The sequence below is a fragment of the Anopheles funestus genome, chromosome 2RL, assembly GCF_943734845.2.
Source record: "Anopheles funestus chromosome 2RL, idAnoFuneDA-416_04, whole genome shotgun sequence".
In the NCBI taxonomy this organism is placed as follows: domain Eukaryota; kingdom Metazoa; phylum Arthropoda; class Insecta; order Diptera; family Culicidae; genus Anopheles; species Anopheles funestus.
Genome location: NC_064598.1, coordinates 19728449 through 19750959, shown reverse-complemented (window position 1 = coordinate 19750959; position 22511 = coordinate 19728449). Strand labels below are relative to the sequence as shown.

The following is a 22511-nucleotide window of genomic DNA, read 5'->3' as shown; positions in this document are numbered from 1 at the left end:
AAGACCCGCGTCAACCGTACTCTGCGCACGTGGTTGAGAGGTTGTGCATTGGAACTGCAACAAAGAGCGCCGTATGCATTTTTTTACCTTCCATTTTACGTCATCAGCCCGTATAGTTATCGAAATTTAAATACCATCAATACTCGTCTACATGCGAACGGGTGGTTGATTACAGCATAGGAAATGCAAATTGCAATCGTCTATGCAACACTCCGGAAGGAAGAAAGAAAATGCATCTAGTTCTTTAGCTTGCGTGCGTGTGTGTGCGCCCAAGTATAAAATATGTTCACAAAACCTGATCGATGCCGTTAGCCTTGAAAAGTCCGCACCAAACCCTCGTTTAGCGTTAGCGTTATGCGTTGCGTTACATGCTAAGAGTCAGACAGCTCGACGGCAAGTTGCCGTCCGGGGACGTAATCTGATCTATCTCTGTGCTGTTAGAAGCGATAACCCTAGCCGTTCTACAACATGGACATGCACGAGATGTAACGGGCGGTCCTAATGAGACTCGTGAAGCTCAGAATCGAAGACGGTTGTCAAGAATCAAAACTCTTGAAGAGCGATAAAAGCAGCTATAAAAAATTGTAACCCTAAGGGAACGTTTTGTACACCGAATAGGAAACCTTCAGCAATGATCGTAAAAAGGAAACAAAATGCTACTTGACCATTTGGGGACATAATTTCTGATTACCGGAGCGCACAACGGAATAAGAAAAAAACACACACACAAGAACCATCTCAAAATGCCCTCCAAACGAGTCGCCCGCTAACGTCACATCAAGCGCAAAAGTCAAGTCAACTGTTCAATTAGTTAATAGAAGATTGATAGGCTAATATAAATATTTATGTAACGGGTATGATGATGTTGTGATGCATTTTTTTTCTATTCTTGCTTCCTAGCTTTCGCCCAGAGCGTTGAAACAAGCACGCAAGCGCAACGTTAAATTAGTCGTAAAACATCACACGCCACCAACCCAAAAGGCGAATGAAACTGATCCTGGTACGCGAGCAGGACAAAGGCGAATAAATTAGCATATTATGAGCTTGATGTGTGTTGGTACTGATACACCACCCCTGATCACCTTCCTTATCTGAACCCCCGCATGTAACGCATCTCGCCATCCAGTGTTGAACTGGTTGAATGAAGCTTGAATCTTGAAATCGTTTCGTTCGCAACTCGCCACAATCCCCCCCGTTTGGTCTAGTGGACTAAATTCTCGTCTGATTGAAATGCATCTTACGCCAGACCCAGACGGGCGGTTTGTTTGCATTGGAAAACGCTAATCACTTAAAGTAGGAGTCGGGAAGCGATCGTAAAAAAAACGATTACACCCGCGCGTGAGTGTGGCGGGAAAATGGTTGCAAACACGAAGGGCAAATAAAACTGTCACCCAAAATTACCAATCGCTCATCGAAACGAACGCAGAACCAGTGTGGAGCAGCAGCACCTCGTACCCACACATTCACATTTGGACGATTAATTCATCAAACTATCGGACGCTGAAAGGTAACCAATCAGTCATAAAGCGACCCAGTTACCGGAACTGCATATACGTCCGTTGCGTGTTTATATGGCATATTTAGAACAGCGCAAAATATGATTAATTTCATTAGGAGAGGATTGAATGGAAAATGCATTAGAGCTCCGCTCTCGATGCATGTCATCGTAATTGGAAAGGAAGTACACGGATCTAGAATTCACCTTTCATCAAATGTTTATGGAAGCTAGGACAGTTGCTGATTGTGTAATGAGCGTCATGTAAAGTGCATGTAAGTGATTAGATGACTGCTTGTAAGCGGGGTGAAAATGTAATCACTTATCGATTACTTAAAATTAAAAAAACCCCGAATGGTTGCATTCATTGTGTGAGGAAATTGATTTTCCATGTATACCCATTAGACATTGATTAATACAGGAAGCTTCAATTTTTTACTCATTTGATGATAAAGATAGAGATAAGAATCGATATTTTATACATCTGAATGTATTGCAAAACAAACTTGATGTTTCTGAGAGAGTCCTTAAACTTTTAAATTTAAGGCTTTATCTCTTGGCTTCGTTCGGTTCAAATACACTGAATGTTGTGAGTCGATTTTCATCTGTACATTAATAGTTAGATGAATCAGACTATTGTGTCATTATATGTCTGAATCAACAAGAAGAAAGCTATTTGAGATCTTACATCTCAAATAAGTAAATCTAACCAATAGAGCTGAGTTCTGTTCCTCAGGACTATTTCCCGAGAACTATAGCCATTATATGATTTTATTTCTAGAATTCTGAACATCTTCTGCCGTCAAGTCAAGACATGAGATCTAGAACGACACACATCTCTTATCATGTGTTGCGGTCTATTTGTACTATTTAAGTACAGGCTTACTGTTCCCAGAGAACTTCAAATAAACATTGTTCTCAAGAAAGAATAGCACTTCAAGAATTCAAATCTTGGATTTATCTCTGATAAAACAATCCGAGGATGATCGTAAGTTAATCTAAGAGAACCATTACGACAGTATGCGCAATAGTGTACGCGTCATCGTAAATTCTTCCATCACTCGACATTGAGTCTCGACCGCATCGACCACAGACAACAGGCAACGACCCAGCGCCGTCACGCCACGAATCAAACAACTTTTTTCACTTTCATTCGCGTCGACTTGAACGATTAGTTTCACACACGCCACGAGTCACGCATAGAGGTAGATGCAATACAGGGATTTAAAAAAAACCTAAAGGACGACAAAGTCGAACATCAAGATCGGCCACTTACCTCCCAGTGAACAGCGATGGATGGCCTCGTACAGGGCCTGCACCAACTGCTCATTGACCGGTGCCATCTGAGGTGTCTGAACGGCCGTAGCAAATCCACTGGCCGGCGGAGTCATTGGCATCATCAGATGCGATTCGACCGGCAGACTGCCACCGATGACCGATGACCCGGGCACGGTCAGCAGTGCCCCATGCCATCCTTGGTAGGATTGGTAGTGCTGCTGCAGCTGCTGGTGATGATGGTGCAGCTGCTGCAGATGATACTGCTGGGACGAATTAGTACCGGCCACGGGGATTGGTGCCGACGGTATATGCCCGGGAGCACCTGAACCATTGACACTGGCGGCACTGCCAGTGCCGATCGGTGCCGGAGTGTTGGGCGCCGTGCTGCCAGCACCGGTGCTGGAGTTGGATGGTGCATTTGTGGGAGGACCCGCACCAGACGAAGATGATCCTCCGCCTGGGCCGGATTCAGGCAGCATAAACGGTTTGGCCATTACGAACTACACGCACACCAACACGGAGTCACTAGCACTTTCTTGGGTTGAGTTGTTTTGTTTCGTTTTTTCTTATATTTTCCTTGTCTTTGGTCTACCTCAAATCACTTAATCGTTACGTGAACACTTGTAACACTTTGGCCACGGTGATTGGCAGTAGTTAGTCGAGATTTAGACAGAATATTTCACCTCCGGCACAGGTGATGTGCTGTTCAGTACAGTGGCACAGTTACAAACAGAACTCTTCTCCTCTTTCACTCTTCTCCTTTCAAACTCTTATCAATCAGGACTCTCGAGAAAGATCGACATAAATGGCATCTTCATCGGTATCGGGTCGTCACTGTCGGCACGTTGGCTTATCCACGCTGGAGGATGCGCGCTGCAAGCCACTTTCAATTGCTGTCAATTGTTGATTGCACTTGCAACAAGTCGGCTGTTGCACCCTCAATTGATGTTTATTAGTGGGCCGGTTCGGGCGGGCTCACTTGCACTTGCACAATATCACACTGACGCAATGCACACGATTAACCCTTTCTCGTGGGGAAAGGTGTCGAAGGGTCAGATTTTTGTCTCACTTACTTTGTTTTTATTCCTGCAGCAACTGCATACACTTATCTGATATCGGTACCAGACTTTAGAACTCTCAGGAAGACACACAAAACAAAAAGGCACACTTAAATTTTTCGTTCGATATTCGATCGTTCTTAGTCGTTTTGGTTCGTTTCGCACAATCTTCTGGTAGAAAACGTTTCGAAAACGGTACTGCCACGGCACAAGATTAGGCTCTGCAGGCTACGCAACACACACACACTTTACACTCGTTTGGCACTGTGGCCACGGAACACACGCAGTAACGTTGGTGATGGCGTCCAAAATGCGAGCAAATGTGTATGCCGAGTCCCTTTCTTAGCAGCCCAGGTAGGTGCGCTGGTCTCTCCGGGTAGTGCGTCCGACGCGCTGTGCAACTCCTATACAAATGCGGTCCTGCTGCTTTGCTTGCTGCATTCAGTGCGCTGTTCACTTGCTCGTTGCGATCGCACACACAGCAAAAGAAGGAACACTCACACGCAAGCAAGAACTAAAAAAAACGCAAGCGGAGCCTGCACGACGGTGGTGTTTTTTGTGTGAGTGTGTGTGTGTGTGGGAGACAGAGAGATAAAAAATAAATAACGATAGAACTGGCAACGTCGCTCCTCTCTTGTTCTGCTGCACTACACACCGGACGAGATAAGACGCTCGCACTGATCGGCCGTGTGTGTGCAAGTGAGAACGCACAACAACAAATCGTAAGTGAGCGTGAGTGTGAGCGAGTGGGAGCAGAGCGGTATTCTCTTACTCGCTCTCACTCGTATGATTTCTTTTCATCTCACGGTAGCGCACTGTACACCGAACAAAACCTGATCGTCGAGTGCGTACAGCAGCAAGCGAAACATTGCTGTACGATTAAATTATGAATAACATTAATAAAATTTATTTTTTAATCTCAAGCATTTAGATTGATTTTATTTTGTTTAGTATTACGGTTCAAAAACTTTTCAGACAAGAATAAAAAAAACAGTAAATTACCATGTTTTATACTTTGTTTGGTCAATGATTTTAGTAAACTAAATATGTGCGATAATAAAATTGTAATTTATTTTGCTTCGTATGAAAAACATCCAACAAATCTTATCGCTCGCACACAAAAGGGCAACCGTCATGTACATTACTGTACACACTCGCACACTACGATCGCTCGATCGCGTACGTTTATCTGATTTCATCGATACCGCGGTATACGCGGTCCATGCATGTGTGTGCGCATTTTTTTATGTGTATGTAAGTGAATAAAACGCACCGCATCTCCGATGGCTCGATGACGGATAACAAAGAAACGGTGACGTACGGAGCAACAGTGGATGGAAGTGTGTGAGATTCGTACTTGCGATCATTTCGCTCACAAGTGAATCGTTTCTTCTCACTATTGGGGAGAGTTGCCCTTTTAAATTTTTACTCTCGGGGGAGATATTTTATTCAGCTCGTATCGAAGCAGATGGAGCATGGTTCTGTGTGTGGGACACCCTCAAAAGCCCACATCAACAATCCACCGTTGTGAGATGAATGATGCAATACGGACCGTTCCTGTCGTTACACGATTACGCGAGCCTAGTCAGGATCATCAATGTGGAGGCTTGTCTTCTTCGGGGCCACTGTTTGCGTATGGCGTAAGATAAGAACCTTCCGTACCTTATCCACACGTAGGGTGAGTTAAGTTACCCTTAAGGAATGGTAAAGGCTGTATTTTAAAGTTTTCATGTACAGTTCGAAGGTTAAACTAACGAATCGTTTAACGTACTAGATGATCCTGCTCGATAAGGGTTGACCCTTTGATATCGTCAAACCCCTGGCGCACCGACCAATAAAACCTTAATGGACAGTGAGTCGTTGTTTAACGTTGGTAAAGGTGTCGGTCAGAATGGTAACTCGAGTAACAGCAACACAAGGGAAGAAAAATACCTCCATAAACATAAAGCCCCATTTATGAGAGGAAACATAATCCTATTAGCTCTACGTATTAATGATTGAAAAATAATATTTCTAATGTCGCGATCGTAAAATGGTTGCTCCCGGGGTTGTGGGTTCCAGAATGAGAACATTTTTCCGAAGCCGAACCCCTGGAAGATGATGGCATTCGATATCCAAAAGTATGATCTTTCGTTAAGGTGTCAGTTGAGAAAAAAAAATATATTTTTAATGGAAGGTTTTTCATGAACAAAATAAAAAAAACGGAAACATTAAACAGTAAAAAGATTCGAATGTAATAAACACAATGAGTAATGACCATCTGCGAAGAGGATATATGTTTCTTATCCCATCCGTCAATTAGTGTCAAACAATATTAAACCTAATGTATCTATAAACATGCTACCAAGCGAATAAAAGAAAAACCGAAGCAAACTGCACTGAAATATTACAAAAGAAGTTGTACGGACAGTTTGTGTGGTGCTAAATTTACATCCCATTACATCACAGAAACATGAACGATAAACCTCCTAATTTATGCCACATTCGCTGTACCGCACACGACAGCGAAGCGGAAGAATCTTCACACGATGCTACATTCTTGCTACGATGTGCAAAAATAATATTCACCATTGGGCATTAGGCATAAAGGGCACAAAACGAATGTTCTCTTGCACATCTCTAATATTCCCGATGACAATCCCGGTGTTTGCGTTGTTCTGCCCTTCTGTTCATGGTCCATCATGGTTACGATCCCTTCGCATTAATAAGAACCTGCTGCTGGGGTTGAAGACGATCATGCTGTTGGTTGGATATTTATATTTACACGCAAACGTGCCATAATTCCAGGTCAGCAGCAGGATTCCGAAACGGAATCCGCGGAACCGATTCCGGCGTTTCCCCCATTTCAAACTGACAAAAAAAAACGATGATCGACTCCAAAGCGAATCATAATATTTACAAACGCGCGAGAAGAAGCGTGTTGCATGCGAATGAAGTGTTGCACTTTTTTTGTTGTTGCTTTGCGGATAAAAATAAACCAGGAACACAGCTCAAATACGGTGCACTGTTTAGGGAGACACCAATGAAGAGGATAAAACATAAATAAACAACCAAAAAAAAAGGAATCGTTTCGAGAAAAGACAGATTCATTTGCCTAGCTCGTTGTAGCTTCCTTAACACCGCCAAATGGGTGTAAAAAGAGGATTTGAGTCTTTTTTTTTCTTTCTTTCAGTCGTTCATTTATTTCACATCCAGAACGGTTCCTTGCCTGCTCCAGGATGATGATGATGATGATGATGCACCGAACCCTTGCGAACTGGGCACATCATGTGGCATCATGTGTCCATAAAAATATACACACACGTGCAGTGTTCTGTTCCTGTACGGTGGAAGTACATCGATCGGGTCCCGCACGGGCACAAGAAGGTGCAAGAGTAGAATAAGAAAAACAACACAAAAAAACCTTCTCCCAAAACGAAACGAAAGACTCAAATGGTACGGGATGAGACGAAGATAAATGAATAGAGAAGGAGCAAATGAAATGAAAGGACAGGGTGATGGTGGAAAGACGGACGGACGTCCATCTCTAGCTGAGGCGGGTCCATTCGCTTATAAGCGCGCGAAGGAAGAACGAAAATTGCCCTCGATTGAGGGATGGATTGAGGGAAGAAAAGATCTCGAAAGAGTAAAAAAAACACACATACACACAGAAACCTGTAACCATCGAGTTTTCCATTCGAGTTCGATGATTTTGGATCGGTTTTGCTTAAAACCCCCCCTTCAATCGGTTGCGCTTGTATGCGTGCGTTTTATCCGATCTCCGGTAAGGTGGTGTTGGAAAGAAGAAAAAAAAAATCGAGTAAAAAGGGAACGATTTTTGGGTACCAGCCCTGGTGCATCAAAACCTCCCTCATACCACCTCCCCATATCCCGCTCGCCCTTATCCCTTTACTGCGCACCATCAGGTTGTTATCCAGCGTGTCCTTTCCCGTTTGGCTTTCGCTTTTTGGTAGGTACTCAAACACCAAGAACGAGGTGCATTGTGTGGATTGAGTTTGCATTCGACTGCACCGGGGGCAGCACTTTGCACCGCGAATCCATCCACTACGAATGGTGGCGAGGCAAAGATACGAACACAGTTTGACCAAAAACTTCCCTTTACAAGTGTGGTGCAGTGTGTGATTGTTTGCTCCTTTTCTATCTTTCCCCCACTGTAAGGTTTATTCTCTTTCGTTCTCTTTTTCCCCCAATTCTCAATTCGTTCGATCTTATATTTTTGATGGTTTTGGTTTTTTGCTTTTTGTGCAAGTTCTTCTTTTCTTTCACATTTGTTTGCATGTTTTCTGCTTGTTTTCTTTTGCTTTTTGAAAGGTTTTTTTGCTTATGTTTTTGCTCATCATTTTGTTCTTTTTTTTTCTTCTTTCTTTTATTAATTCTTATTTCCTCATTTCCGCACATCTTTTCTGCACAAAACGTATGTCTACGCATACGCTTTTGGTACGGACAGCAAAAAGCAGAATGAACGTTTCATGTGGGTTTGTTGCGTTTCTTTTTAGCACTGTTTTGTTTTTGTTTCGGTTTCTTCTTTCCCTTTCTACCGAATCGATCCTTCCAGTCCGCAGGACGGCAAAGTAATTTGGATTTTATTTGTTGTGTGTGTATGCGCCGTTTCTTCTTCTTCTTGTTTCACTCCCAATCTCTTCTTACTCTTGTTGTTTTCTTCGTTCTGCATCGTTTTCTATCTTTGCTGTCCTTTATCTTATGCCACTTCCGTACGTTCTGTCGATCGAGGATCGATTGCCGTCGAAGCTTTATTTGCAAAGCTGAAGTGCACTTGTGTTCCAAGGGAAAGAAACATAAGGATGAAAAAATCATGCCCAACATTTAAAAAAAAACCAGCAGCTTAGCAAACAGAGAAAGCAAAACTCGAAACACCAAATGTTTGCTACTTTTCATGCAATTGAAATGGGACAAAAATCGGTAGTTTCGGGTGTGCTTTTTTTCTTCTTCTTGACAGTAGAATTTTAAGCATGCATAATAAAACAGCAAAAGCAACACAAACTCTCGCAGCATATTGCATCGGTTGCGGTACGTCCGAGTTTTTAACTTCGCTTCTTCCTTCTTCCTTCCCGATTCTCCACTTTTGCACACAGTGGGAAAGAAATTCGATCCGATTTATGATAATTTAAATGACAGTCCCGTCAAATGGTAACCATATGTGTGCGCTTTTGCCGGTGGCCCGAATCTCTGCCCCTGATGATGAAGTGATCCGGCATAGTAGCAGCAAAACCACGGCAAAAACATGCACCAGAACAAAACCTGGCGGAACCAAACAAATGGAAAAAAATATTCACCAAACAGGCAGCATAACCGCAATGAAAGTGACGTATTAGCGCCATGTCGTACGCATCAGTGAAGGATCGGATTCGCGATCAGTGAGCTCGAGCAGCAGCTCCAGTCTGATATGTGTTTGAATATTTGTTCGGTTTTGCTTCTGCTGGGGATCACTTTCAACCGTGCCGAACCACACCATGTCCTCCACCCTTGCACCAGTTGATGGGGGATACCTCTTTACCCCATGAAGTATCGTTATGATGATGCTGGTTGAATGATTCGTTTGGCCCGTTCACTTGAGGTTGGTCGGCATTTGTGTCAGCAGTTTTTTTTTTCGGCAGTAGGAAGCAATAATTCAACCGAAAATCTCAACCACCGAGGCGGGAGGGCTGTTTCGCCTTCTTGGGAGGTGCCGACAACATTAAACAAATCATCGCTTCATTGGCCGTGGTGAAGCGCACGGTTTCGGTAGGCATTTGCTGACGGTTCGATTTCAATATTAGCAGATGCAGTCCGACTCATCGAGTGTTGAGTGTTGGAAAGTTGATAATAATTTTAAAACAAAAGTTTGATGAAATAAAAAATTGATGAAGTGACCGTTTGTCTGGGGACACATACAGAAATTGGAACAAAAAGCACACGAAGAATAAATAATTTAAAATAGTTCTAAGATAAGATGTCTAATAGAATGAGTCTCCTGAAAATATCTATTCTAATTTTTTTCGACATAATTCCCATATTTAAACACAAACCACCCTTTCTATAAGTGCCAACAGAATGGATGAAAGAAAATTTTCCCTTACAGAAAGGGAAACCAAAAAATTAGGTTAATAGTTTACGGTGATGAATTGTGCACATCGAGTGGATTGAAACTTAGTCCGCTGGAACGCAAAATCCCCCAAGAACGACCGAAATCAGAGTTTTGATGAAATCACCCACGTCCATTGCCTGCAAAAACTCCATTCCTTTTTGTCGTACCGATGCGTCGGTTATGGACGAGCGGTTATGTTTATATGCATCCAGCGAATGGCAATGGATGCATGCATGCAGGTGGCCAACAACTTGGTTTGTATGCATTTTTATAAGTGTAGCTAGGTTGGTGAACCTTCGGATCGTATTACAACGGACGGGGTTCACACATGGGCATCAAAGTTCTCTCTATCTCTCTGCTGACATTACGTGGCTGTAGTAATCCAATTTTTATTCCCCGAAGTTATAGATTAGAGGTGTGTCAGCAACGTTTTCAAACGCCTGGGAATAGAATTTTGCGGCGCAACTCTGTTGGGCTTATCTATTGTGGACCTTATACCTTAATAATTGATTGTGTTGTTCGTTGCAAACAGGAGCGATCATGTGACTTTGTGATAAAAGATATTTTTCATCACCTGAGTAATGGACGTTTTGTTTTTTAGTTGTGAAATCTTCCTAGTGACCTCATACATGCGATGATAGGTATAAGCCGTATCTAGGTCAGTGATACAAAAGTGCATGATATTGAGTATAAGAGCACAAGAGTACATTAGGAAATACGTTAAGGGAATAAATAAGGGTTCTAATTTTTCCCGATGCTCAAGGTCATAGAAATATCTGTTTTTTATAGGTAAAAACGGACATTTCTAAGTTTCTTCTTCTTCTTGGCTTAACGACCTTACAGGTCACGCCGGCCATTTCTGGCTTACTAGACTTATTTTTACCACGTAGCCGAATAGTCAGTCCATGCTACGGGGGGACGGTCCGGATGGGATTTGAACCCGGTCCGGCCGTGTGGACTGGCGCCGTTTATCACATGCACCACCAGACCGCCCCTAAGTTTCTAAGTTCTAAGTTTATATTGTCCCTTTACTGACGTCTAATACCTTGGCTGGTGCGTCGGTAATACGTCCAACGACTTGAGGAGAGTTTAGTATGCAAATGCTTCCCCAAATCGGCCAGTAACTTAAGTGTGGTGTCACCTCAAGACAGGTGTCTTACTAGGCGGGTCTTTCTTTTTGAAAAGCGAATCCCTATGAAAGTGAGTGAATTCTCGAGAGTGTCTATTGCTTCTTAATGCAACAAGGCGAATGTGTCATCATAAACGGAAGCTAACAACTTAAATATTACATCCAATCAATTCTTTTAAGAGATTCCGGAGACTTCAGAATTGTAAGAATCTTCAAACATTGATGCACGTCCAGAGATTCTTGGGAGTTCCTTTGAAGTTCATGAAATTCTGAAAAGCACTCTGAACTTCGATCACGATGAATCTCCGCGATAAATATTCTACATCTTTCGTTCAGTTTTAACAAATTATTGAGGTTAGAAAATTAGTTTCAGATTTACCCAATATTTAAGTGCAGATATTTAAGCATCATAGTGTAATTATTATATTTCCCAGATGTTGAAAATACCCAATTAATAATGCGTAATTACGTTTTAAAATCTCCCATAACCACAACCACCCTAAATCGGACGCCATCAACCAGCCAACGATCTGATAAGGATAGAAAAGGCTGATGCTCATCTTCCAGAAGTTTTAGCCTGCGTTTTGCCATGTCGGTAAAGATCAACATGTTGTCGAGGTCAGTCTGTCGCGCGTATAATTGAACTGCGGTTAAGAGGAAACCCAACCCATGACAGCAAAATGGGTCCGGAAAAAAGTGTTACACTGCGTGTTGTAAACATGTTGACGTTCCGTGAGTTTAAGGTCACATTCGATATCGTGACGATCGTGTTAGTTTCTTATCATCTTCTATTCTTTTGTTTAGTTTGATAGAGGAATACATATCATCGTTACTAATACTTATATTCTAATGTAGACTTTTTTATTACCTTTTTTCCTGTAGCTTCGTAGTCTAATCATTTCGTCATTTGTGCTTGGCGAGTGACTGCTACGAAAAAACAAACAAACAAATCGTTGTTGTTTTTTGCAAAACAACACCCATACGCTACACATTATTGCACACTTGTAGGAGTTTGATTCACCGTCCAATTATTGCTAGTGTGAAATAAAGCAAAACAGTTGCGGTTAACACGATCAGCCAAACGTGCCATTAGACGCGCTTATCAACGTTCGGAATCCGTTCCATCGGATTGTTAGGTAGGGTTGGAACGAGTGAGAGATGGGCCAGAGGAGCTTAAAGAAACGGTTCCTTCCTTCCTCAACAGCAATAAATAGCTGCGTAATAATTAGTATACGCGTGAGCGGAAGCAAAAACGCATCTTCCGGTACGAATTTATGGATATGTCCTTAAGCGAATGGAGTGCGCTGAACCTTTAAATTTGTACCATCAGTATTGACGTTGCAAAACAATTTGTGCTTGAAACGATTAGAGCACGTATTTTACTTTCCCACGCCCGCTGGGTTAGATTCTTTCTGATTCCGATTCGTGTGTCATCCTTATCAGTTTTACAGCCGGTTTACGGGATGCACAATTTGCGCAGTTTTAACAATATTTTTGTTCAAAGAATCAAGGTGACTATCGGGTGTAAAAATATCGCATGACACCTTCGAACGTGGAAGCGTATTCGAACGTAAATATCGGACCATGATAATCCGTTAAATACCTCAAGATAAGATTCTTCAACACCAAGAGAGCATCCAACAGAGGAGGTAATCCTGTAGCCGACCTTCGAGTACATCGTTTAGTTGATCTTTTTTGCATGTTACCATGTTGATCATGATTCAAGAAATACAAACAAACGTTACGAAAATTTTGTATCGCTTTTCGAATGTTGCATCATCGCCTAAGCCATTGATAGCTTTAGTAGATTTATGATAAAGTGATTATTGAATTGGAATCTTGAATCACCGATAGCGTTTGAATCACTCGGCTACCGAAATTGATTTACAGATAAGGGAACTGATAAGGGAATCCGGTAGACGAAACGGCTCAAGTTTGTTTCACGGCAATAAATGTAATAAAGGACAGTAATCGCAATCTATAATTTATAGCAATAATCAATTAATGTTGAGATTTATACCAATAATTTATCCAACAATAAATAGAGATATATTAAAATAAAAAAAATAAAGGAAACAATTGAAGGTGCAAAAACATAAATCTCAAAACAAAGTATACCAAATCCGAAAGCGAAAACATTTTTACTTAAGTCTATTTCTCACTTCATAACAACGATCTCCTGTGGTTGTAAAGAAACGAAGCGAAAAACTAGAACAAAATGTGATTCATCCCACATGTGACACGGTTTTGTGGTTTCGTTATTGTTTCATCATCCAGCTGAACTACTTTCTCCTTCTTTTTTGGTGTCTTCTTATCTGCCTGCTCGCAACGTGCACGTTCCCAATTGATACGGTGCTGACCAGAATGTTGACCGAAAGCCTTAAAACAATAGCCAAAGTACGACGATAGCTTGTGGCAATTAATTGTCCCTTCTAGTTTCCTTTCTAAAGCCATTTAGGTATGACACCAACGTAATGCAATTTCTGCCTTATGTCTTTAAAAGGATGTCTTTGTGTGGAAATGTTATAAAAAAGGAAAAACAAAAACTATCAGACCAAATGTCCATAATGTTGAAGCGTTGCATAATGATCTTTCAGTACGTTCGTGTTGAAATTCTCTGCATGTTTCGTATGCACGTCAGGAGGAAGAGGAAGTCCTACTATGCACGAGGTCCAGCAAAGGCGTCCCTTCGATACCCCTACTGTGCAATTATGATGATAATGTGACTAAAACTAACCGAACGCAGAAGAAAAACTCGAATCCATCCCGAAGGGTCTAGCAAAGGGGAAAGGAAACGAACCAAAGCAGTACAAATGGATTTATCAAAGTGCCTGCTCGTTGCTCGCAGGTATGATGACACGGAATACGGAGCAACAAAACACCAAACACAGCTCCCAACCCAAAGTGGCCCAAAACGGGATGGCACGAAAACAATCTCACACACAGGCGTGCGAAGGGCCGTAACGAAACGGACGCACAGACACAGAGACCAAGATATCAAAAAGCGACGGGTCATGTCCCGCGAACCCTTGGCGGAGACGGTTTTTTTTGTTGTTGGAAAATTGGACCTAAGTAAGAGCTATGGCTGCATAAATCAAGACACGCGAGCGGGTGAGTGAGATGGGCCCGAACCTTAACGCAAACAAATCATTCTTTCCATATCATCCACGCCATCCGATTGCCGAGGGGGGAACCGTAGATCGAAGCCTCCGGGATCCGACCTAATTGTTCAGCCGGTAGGGCTTCGTCCAGGGGCAATTACTACACACACACACACACACACACTCTGTGGAGATTGGAAGGCTCAAACACTGTCCGGGGTGAGTTCTGGACCCAGTTTTACTCGGTGGCATTACCTTTGATGACAAATAATGTTGAAGCAAATACACACATACGAGATGGTCCGGCTTGGTTGTGTCGTCGTCGTTCGTACCAGACGCTGCCCAGACAAACGCTTAGAACGTAACATCCCGAACCAGAAACACGGGGATCTGCTGGAGGGTTTTGGAGTTGCTGGTCCCGGGATCAGTGCACTCAAGACGCACGGTTACCAGCCAAGACAGCCGCAGCGACAGGAAGGCAGAAATGGAGGATCTCTTTTCAATAACCTATCATCTTCGTCAGCGTAACACAACAACCTCCTTTCCGGGGCCTTTCTCGCTGCCAGAGTGAAGGTAAGATGAGTGTGGTGAGTGGTGTTTGATACAGGCAGGGATTAACGTTCAAGCAGTCCCCCCTCCCCCTTAGCTACTGCTACGATCAAGACACACAAAACAGCACAATAAAGAACGAACGAGACAGCGAAACACTGGACTACACAAAAAACCAGTTCTGGGCCATGATGTTGGTGTCTCGATGTTTTTAGTGCAACAACCTGCAACAAACGGTTCAGAACGAAACAGAAGAAAAAAATACATTGGAACACATGGACGCGAAAGAATAAATGCACTTTGGGCCATTTTTTATCAACTCTTCAAACTTCGGAAGGAAATGATTCGAATGGGAGAGGCCCCCTGTTCCACCCTGGTGAATTACCGAATCGGACTGATCGTGACCATCGGAAGGATGTATTGTAGTTCAGAAGTTAGTCCGGTACGCTAATTACGACCCGGGCATGGTATGTGTGTGACCTCAAGGGTTATATTATGGTGTGCGCGGTAATCGGCTCATCGGGTTCTGGAACGGAAGAGGCTTAACCTCACTAAACAGAACGGGGGTTCGGTTTTTGAAATCCTTTTTTGTTTAGAGGTAAGAAACCGTATGAATTAAAAGTATCCGTTTGATGTTTTGTGTTTTTTTTATAACCTTTCTAACCATCCTAATGCAAGTCATCGGACATGTGGAGGAGGATTGTGTTCGTTATGGTGTTAACATGTTTAAATCGAAACAAAAAAGGAAGAGTTGATTGTAGTATTTTTGTTCTCACTTTTCATCAAGGAAATAATTCGAACCAATAAATGCGCTCTGGTGGGGAAGGAGTTGTTTAAAGAAGTGCCATTAATTGCTTTTCTACTATTTATGTTCAATTGCTATCAACAGTTCAATTATAGTACAATTATTCAATTTAGAAGATTGAGAATATTCTACTATTTGGTTTTAAATCGAAAGATTATTTTTAATTTCCGATTGGGTCAGAATAATTCATTGCAGCAAAATTTAAATGAGGTGCAATTTGTACACCGTACTAATCACCGAAATGTCTAATTACACCCCTTTTTACCCTTTCACGAAATACACGAATTTCACAACATGTTGTATCGCCGCCTACTGTTTTAAACTCACGGCTGCCAGAAACTGTCCTATCAATTATTTCTATAGTAAAAATCTTACTTATTCAAAGGACATCTAAAACCGAGTATGCCCAGGATAAAGCAAAGAACAAGGAGGAAATGCCTTGTGAAAATTATAATCACTTCAGCCTTCTGTGGCTGACAATACGGCTAAAGCCGTGATCATGTAATATAAATAAATAAATAAAAATCTTACTTCCGATATTTCTTATTGGATGATGTTAACTTACCCGGGTAAATTATTATTTATACACAGGATACTTTAGTTTCATAAAATAAAACAAATAATTTACTTCAGAAGACAATACTGCTTCCCCGCAGCCCCTTTGCCTTTAACAAACATTGGCATTTTACTTTCACTTACACAATTCAATGCGCTTTGACACATCGCACACGCACTAATTGTTAATTTGCTTACTCCCTCACTCTTCCACTATGGCGTTAGCAAACTGCGCTGACCAGAAAGATGGCTTCAACCTTTGTCTGTGCAGGTAAGCGCGATAAAGAAAAATCCTGTTATCAATTAACCACGATCAATTCGATACTGATTATGTCTTATTAAATCAAACTTAAAACAAACCACGTGGTTTTTGGGCCGCTTCAAACAGAGGCATTCTTCTTTCACACACACATTACGCATTCGTGTACAGAAGAACATTCGATCGAAACGAGCAAGTGTCGAACGGGACCATACACTGACACAAACCAAGCGTACGCTGGCAACGCGTTTGTACGCGTCTAAAAAGTTTTCACTGTTTAACTTTATCCTTGATTGTTTCACTGAATTAATATAATAACTATTCTTTCCGTGGCATATGATCATCGAGGATCACTTTTTGACACCAAAAAGACAACTTTTGCAACATTTCCTAAGCACAAAGCAATGGCGTCGCTTGCCACACAACTACCGAACGCTTTTTTTCACAACTTAAACGCACCGCTGTCCGATCGATACTGATCACACTTTCTCCTTATCTCATTACCAGCATCTCTTCTGCCTCGTTATCACGTCACACCTACACAACTATAATTGGCGAAGTGGGTGGCTCTCAGCTTCTCTCATTCTTTCGCACAACTGTTCGCTTCTCTTTGAGGGACGAATGAAAAAAGCCTCGTAAAAAATAATTTAACAATGCATATTCTACTTCATTACTTACCTTGAATTATAATGGTGATTTAAACATACTCACCTGTTAGACTTATTAAACAACAAATCTCAACTCGTCTTATAATTTAATCTTTATTTGTTAACATATGTTTACAATCAGTTTGATTATTTGATTCCACTTGCACAATTCATATTTATGTAAAATTGTGACTAACCATCCTTAACCCGCTTGTCACAATCGATCTGTTTCCTTTGTTGAAACAATTAAAATCCAGTCTCTATGTAACAACTAACCGATGTGTTGAAAAACAGGACGGTACACGGGAATACAATGGGATCAAGTTTAAAAAAAAATATTTTCATACATCATCTGTGTTCTGACTAGCGTGACATAATAATCGTCACATCGTCGCCGCATAATTGTTTCCCGCGTTCCTTACCTTTCCGTTGGCGTTGATTTCCGTTCCATGTTTACATAAAACTATCCTTTCTCCATACCCGAGTTTCGACAGACTAATAACTGCGCATCGTTGTTTCATTGATGTGTGTTTTTTGTTGAATGTCTGATCTGTCTGATCGATCGGTAGCGGTACACAGGACGAAGTAGGGCAGATTAATCGTTCCCGAAACGGTCCAACGAGCAGCAACGGTTCGATTTAATTATATCGCCGAACGACGGGCTTAATTGCCCCGAAAGTCAATCATCATCATCGTCTTGCTGCACAGGAGAAGTGTTTCTACTGACTATTGAAAGTGGTACAACATTCCAATTAAATTCTTCAACCATTTCAGCAAAGCCGCCCGTTTCGCTATCTCCTCGACGGTGTCGGGGATTCAAACCAAGCGGGAGCACATTCCGACATTCTTCTTCCTGCCTAGCTGTTTGGTATGCGAAGGACTCGCCAATACCACACGGGGAATGGACGGAGTTAAGATCAAAAGGAAAGGAGAAGAAACAAAAGGAAAGGGAGTGAAAGAGAGTCTGGGAAAAAAGGACCCTACTGTCTTTCTCTGTCTTTGGCCACAAAAAAGGACATCACCGAATGGAACGGGTCGAGACAGCAATCGGTGCTCAATGGATCGTAGTAACGCACGACTTCCGTGATTCGATGTGCATCGATGCATTTAATGCTGCATCCCTTCGTCGGTGTAAGAACCAACGGTCGGTAGTGGTGTCGGTTGGTTTCCTACCGTCTGCTTACCTCCAAGGATCACAGGTTCAGGTTCATTTCCATCAGACATTGACAGTGGGACGAATGAACCGGCCATATCCTGATGCTGCAACTCCACCCCAACGGGATGCAATGATGACTGAAGGTCCACCGGATGGCAGGGTGCTGGGGTGGACTGACCAGGCAGGGTGGGTGGGATTCCGGGCCCGGGCGTAACCGACGGACCCCGGCTGGATGGGCGGATGATGACGATGGGCTCCGGAGAGGGTAGCTCTCCGATGGCTTTTAATTATCTTATAATCGGTGCCGAACGGTCGTTTGTCTTGGTCGTGCGCAGTTTCACCGTCGCAAACTGGGAAGCCCTGCAGCCGGTCGGTGTGATGTTTGCGGAAAGCAGCCGACGCAGGACATCCGATAACATTACGAACACAAACAGAAGCCATTGTTGAAAGATAAGATAAAAATTGTTAGCCACCATAAGGATACTTTAAGGTAAAAAGGGGAATCCAATACTGTTTCGGTGAAGGTTGCTTAAAATGTTTATTCTTGCTTTTGAAGCTAAATAGAGGAATATATTGTTTGTATTGCCGTTGGTGAAAAGCAGTTGGACTGATAGGACAAAACCATTTGCTTAATCATGATTGCTCGAAGCGAAGTCAATATTGGTACGGTATTATTTGCTGTTCGAGCTCCCGTAATGATTTGGTTAAACAAATTCCAGATTAGCTTTGCCAGAGATAACGGTTCGCTCTCGGCAGGTCCTTTTCTTTGCTTTGGTAATACCTTTCAAGGATTCGTTTGCACAATATCAACGAATGGAAGAACGATTGAACATACCTATATCAGAAAATGTATTTAATAGAGAAAAGCATATTAATTTGGGTTTTTATTTTTACAATATAAAGAACAATTTTAAAAAAGTTTAAGAAAGAATAAACACAAGCAGAATTTCAAAATGGACAATGTAGACAGAAACTTTGAACGCCTAACGCTATGCAATACGAATACACAAGTTTGTGCTGCTGATTGCATACAGTGCAGGCGCTGTTTGTACTTTCATGTCTATTGTGTATTCCAGTTTCAGTTTAAAAAACCATTTGTTTAACTAATATAACTTTATTGACGGTAATGGATAATACAATCATAAACACAAAACTTTTCCAAATCATCCTAACTGGATTCGCTGTGCGATCCGCCAACGAGCGGATGGTTACCGTTTCTCGAACATGTTCAAGCATTACTGCTTGTAGCTTTAAATTACACTTTTATAAGGTTACGAAATAGTTGACTATCGTGCTACACTAGCTCTAATGTTAATGGACGAATATTAAACTTCTTTTCCATTCTTTCACATCCTCTCCCTTTCTTGCAGCTTTAACTTCATGCTTCATCATACATTTCACATTCACTATTGGCACATTAACTTCTTCGTTTGCGGTAAAAGTACAAAGCTTATCCTAGCATAAATCGATTCAACAACTACCGCTTGGTTCATATCATTTATAACTTCAATTATTTGAGCAGAAATCCTTATTCACCCTGCTAGGGAAACAACGGTGAAATTTGGGTGTTTTGCGTGTTTACACAGAATAAGATGATAAGGACGGGCAAAAAGGTAATACGTAAAATTCAATACTGACTATTTTGGAAAACGATGTAAATCGAAATATTACGGTTCATTATTTAAAAACAAACTAATACAGCAATAACATTGGAGTACATCCCGCAACCACAAATAAAATTTGATAATACATGCAAAAAAAAACAAGGGGCAAAGTGTGTAAAACAAAACGAAACGAACCTTAAGCCACAGTAACATTAACGGAGTAAAACCGTCTAAATCTATTCCTTACTGAAACCTTTCATCTGGATGAGCGATGCGTACGTACGCATCGGGTACGGCGCTCTTACAATTAGCGTAACCTTAAACATATCTACCAGTAGCTTACTTCGTGGTCATCTGCTGAGGTGAAGGTAAAACGAACGATTTAAATATCGACTAATAAGACTAAAATATCGCACCGCAACTGCTACCGCAGCTCGCTGCATGCATTTGGGAATGGTTGCATGGTGGTAATCATGTCTTCATATTCCGTCCATCTGTCCCGTCCATCCAAATCGATCAACAACGTACTGGTGTCACGACTCGCTGGTCATTTTTTCCTATGCCGAAATAGTGTGTCAGTAAAACTGTACGTAAGGTTTTGCGTACTTTTGCATGTCCTGTGTCCTGTTGTCTTCGTGGTGTTACTGCAAAATTGCAAGAATTGCTGAAACGTTGTATATGAGCGTGTTTTAGGTGATTTGGTGAGGTTATGGTTGCTGTTCTGATAAAGGTGTACTGATGTGCTTTTCGGCTGAAATACGATCTTTACACCGGCGATAAAGATCGATTCACCATACGGGAAAACAAAACGTTTGGTGCTCGGGTTTACAGCTTCTGGTTGTGGACTGAACTATCCGCACCCCAGAGGTCATACCATGGCCCGTACGCCTTACCATCCGAGGCGATCGATTTGGTGGACTTGCGCTTTTGCTGTTGCTGCTGCTGCTGACCATTGTTTTGCATCTTGGCACTGATGCGAGACTCCTGTTCCGATTCGTACTTCGACTCGGTCAGGTTACCCTTGGAGCTCTTTGAACGGCGATCCCGGGTCTGCTGCTGCTGGCGAGATTGCTGTTGCTGCTGCTGCTGCTGTTGTTGTTGCTGCTGCTGATGCTGGTGTTCCTCCTCCATCAACTCGTCATCCAGTGTCATCGAGGCCATCATCGTATCATCGTCATCATCATCCAACTGACCCCGGCCTCCATTTCCACCCGACATACCTCCACGGAATGTGGAGAACGCCATCTTGTCGTCGGACATACCGCGATCCTTCTTGTCTCCACGTCTGTCAGTCATCATGCGCATCATGGATCCATCGCCTCCGTTCGCTTTCCGATCCCGGCCAGACTTCGCTACCAGATGATCATCCACAACGATACAATCGTACGGGTCAGAACTGGACGAGTTGCGCTCCGTGTCGGTGCCACTGGAGTAGTACTGCTTCAGGATCTCCTTACGACGGACCGTCTTCATCAGCATCATATCATCCATCATGCCATCGTCATCGTAGAAGCTTGTGTCCTGCATCATGATCGAATCAGCCGGAATGATCGAGAAGTCATCAAATGTTTGATCCTGATAGTACTTGTTCAGGGCATCATTGTTCCGGTTCTTGTTTGTCTCACGTTCCGTCGTACGATACTTGTCTTGCTTGCCCTGCTTACCACCCATCGGTGCTTCACCGTACAGTTCTTGCTCCTGGTGCTGACGGTGCAGATGTTCCCCAGCGTAACTATGGCGGTTGTTATTGTTGGTGTCATTTTTACCACCTCCCTTCGACTGCTTGCGATCACCACCGCTTCGGTCACGGCCCGCACGACCTCCACGCTCCTCGTCCTGTCCACCGCGACTTGCCTTCTTCTGCTGCTGGTGGAACTCCTGATCAATCTTCGAGATGCGCTTATCGATGTCCGATTTGGTGATCGGGAACTTTTCCTGCTCCGGCATCAGTGCGATACTGTGCGGTCGTTCACGTGCCGGTTCACGAAGATCTCGTTCACGATCACGTGATTCGCGATTGTTGCTCCGAACGAGTGTGCTTGTGTTGCTTTCAGTGTCCATCATACCGTTGGCATTACCTCGTGAATTATCCTTGCGACGTTGCTGCTGTTGCTGCTGTTGTTGCTGCTGTTGTTCCTCTTCTGCCTTGGCCGCAATCATTTCCTTCTGTTTCTGCTTCTCGATCTGTTCCTTCTTGCGCATGTTGCGCTTCAGCGTAGCTTCCTTCTTCTCCATCTCACGCTTTTCACGCCCGGTCGGTATAATGTCGTTGTGCTTCCACATAGCCATCCCTTCCAGGATATGGTCCTCGGATTTCGAGAACTTCCAAAACGATTTCGTGCGCTTAATCTTCTGCGAGTCACTCTGGTTGGGATGATTTTCCGAAGACATCCGATTGCGTGAACGATATCCGTACTCAAGCGTTCCCGAGTTGCTTTCGGCAATGTTACCGTAGCTGTTGGCCTGGCGCATCATCATCTGGCTCTGGTGCCGTGGCCGCGGTGGTACTATAGTGCCGTAAATATCGTCCTCATCGTGGTAGCGTGGTGAAGGCACGCTGCTATCACGACCACCTTGGCGAGTCAGGGTCGACTGGTCATTCAGCAAGTTCTTTTCCGAGCGGGCAGATCTGGGAAGCATAGTTTCGAGTGAGCAAGAGGGTTCTGAACGTAAAACATGCATCTTAATTTACCACCGCTGTTAGTGACTTCTGCTGGTACATTAGAAGCATACTGTTACCTTCACATCTTCAAACACTATATCACTACACTCTCCACAAAATCCAACCCA

General features: G+C 42.8%; 2 protein-coding genes across 3 annotated transcripts in view; both read right to left on the bottom strand.

Annotated features, from left to right (window-relative positions):
- LOC125763088 (secreted protein C-like) overlaps positions 1 to 4978 on the bottom strand; it is a 62323-nt gene extending 57345 nt beyond the window's left edge. Inside the window, exon 1 of the mRNA XM_049425903.1 lies at positions 2772 to 4978. Within this exon, the coding sequence (XP_049281860.1) occupies positions 2772 to 3267 (496 nt within the window). The 5' untranslated portion in view covers positions 3268 to 4978. The remainder of the gene's footprint in view (positions 1 to 2771) is intronic.
- A 14233-nt stretch (positions 4979 to 19211) lies between these two features.
- Positions 19212 to 22511, bottom strand: part of LOC125763040 (uncharacterized) — an 89710-nt gene continuing 86410 nt past the window's right edge. For both annotated transcript variants that reach the window (XM_049425784.1, XM_049425785.1), the window contains exon 8: positions 19212 to 22350. In XM_049425784.1, coding sequence (XP_049281741.1) covers positions 20547 to 22350 — 1804 coding nt within the window. In that variant the 3' untranslated portion in view covers positions 19212 to 20546. The remainder of the gene's footprint in view (positions 22351 to 22511) is intronic.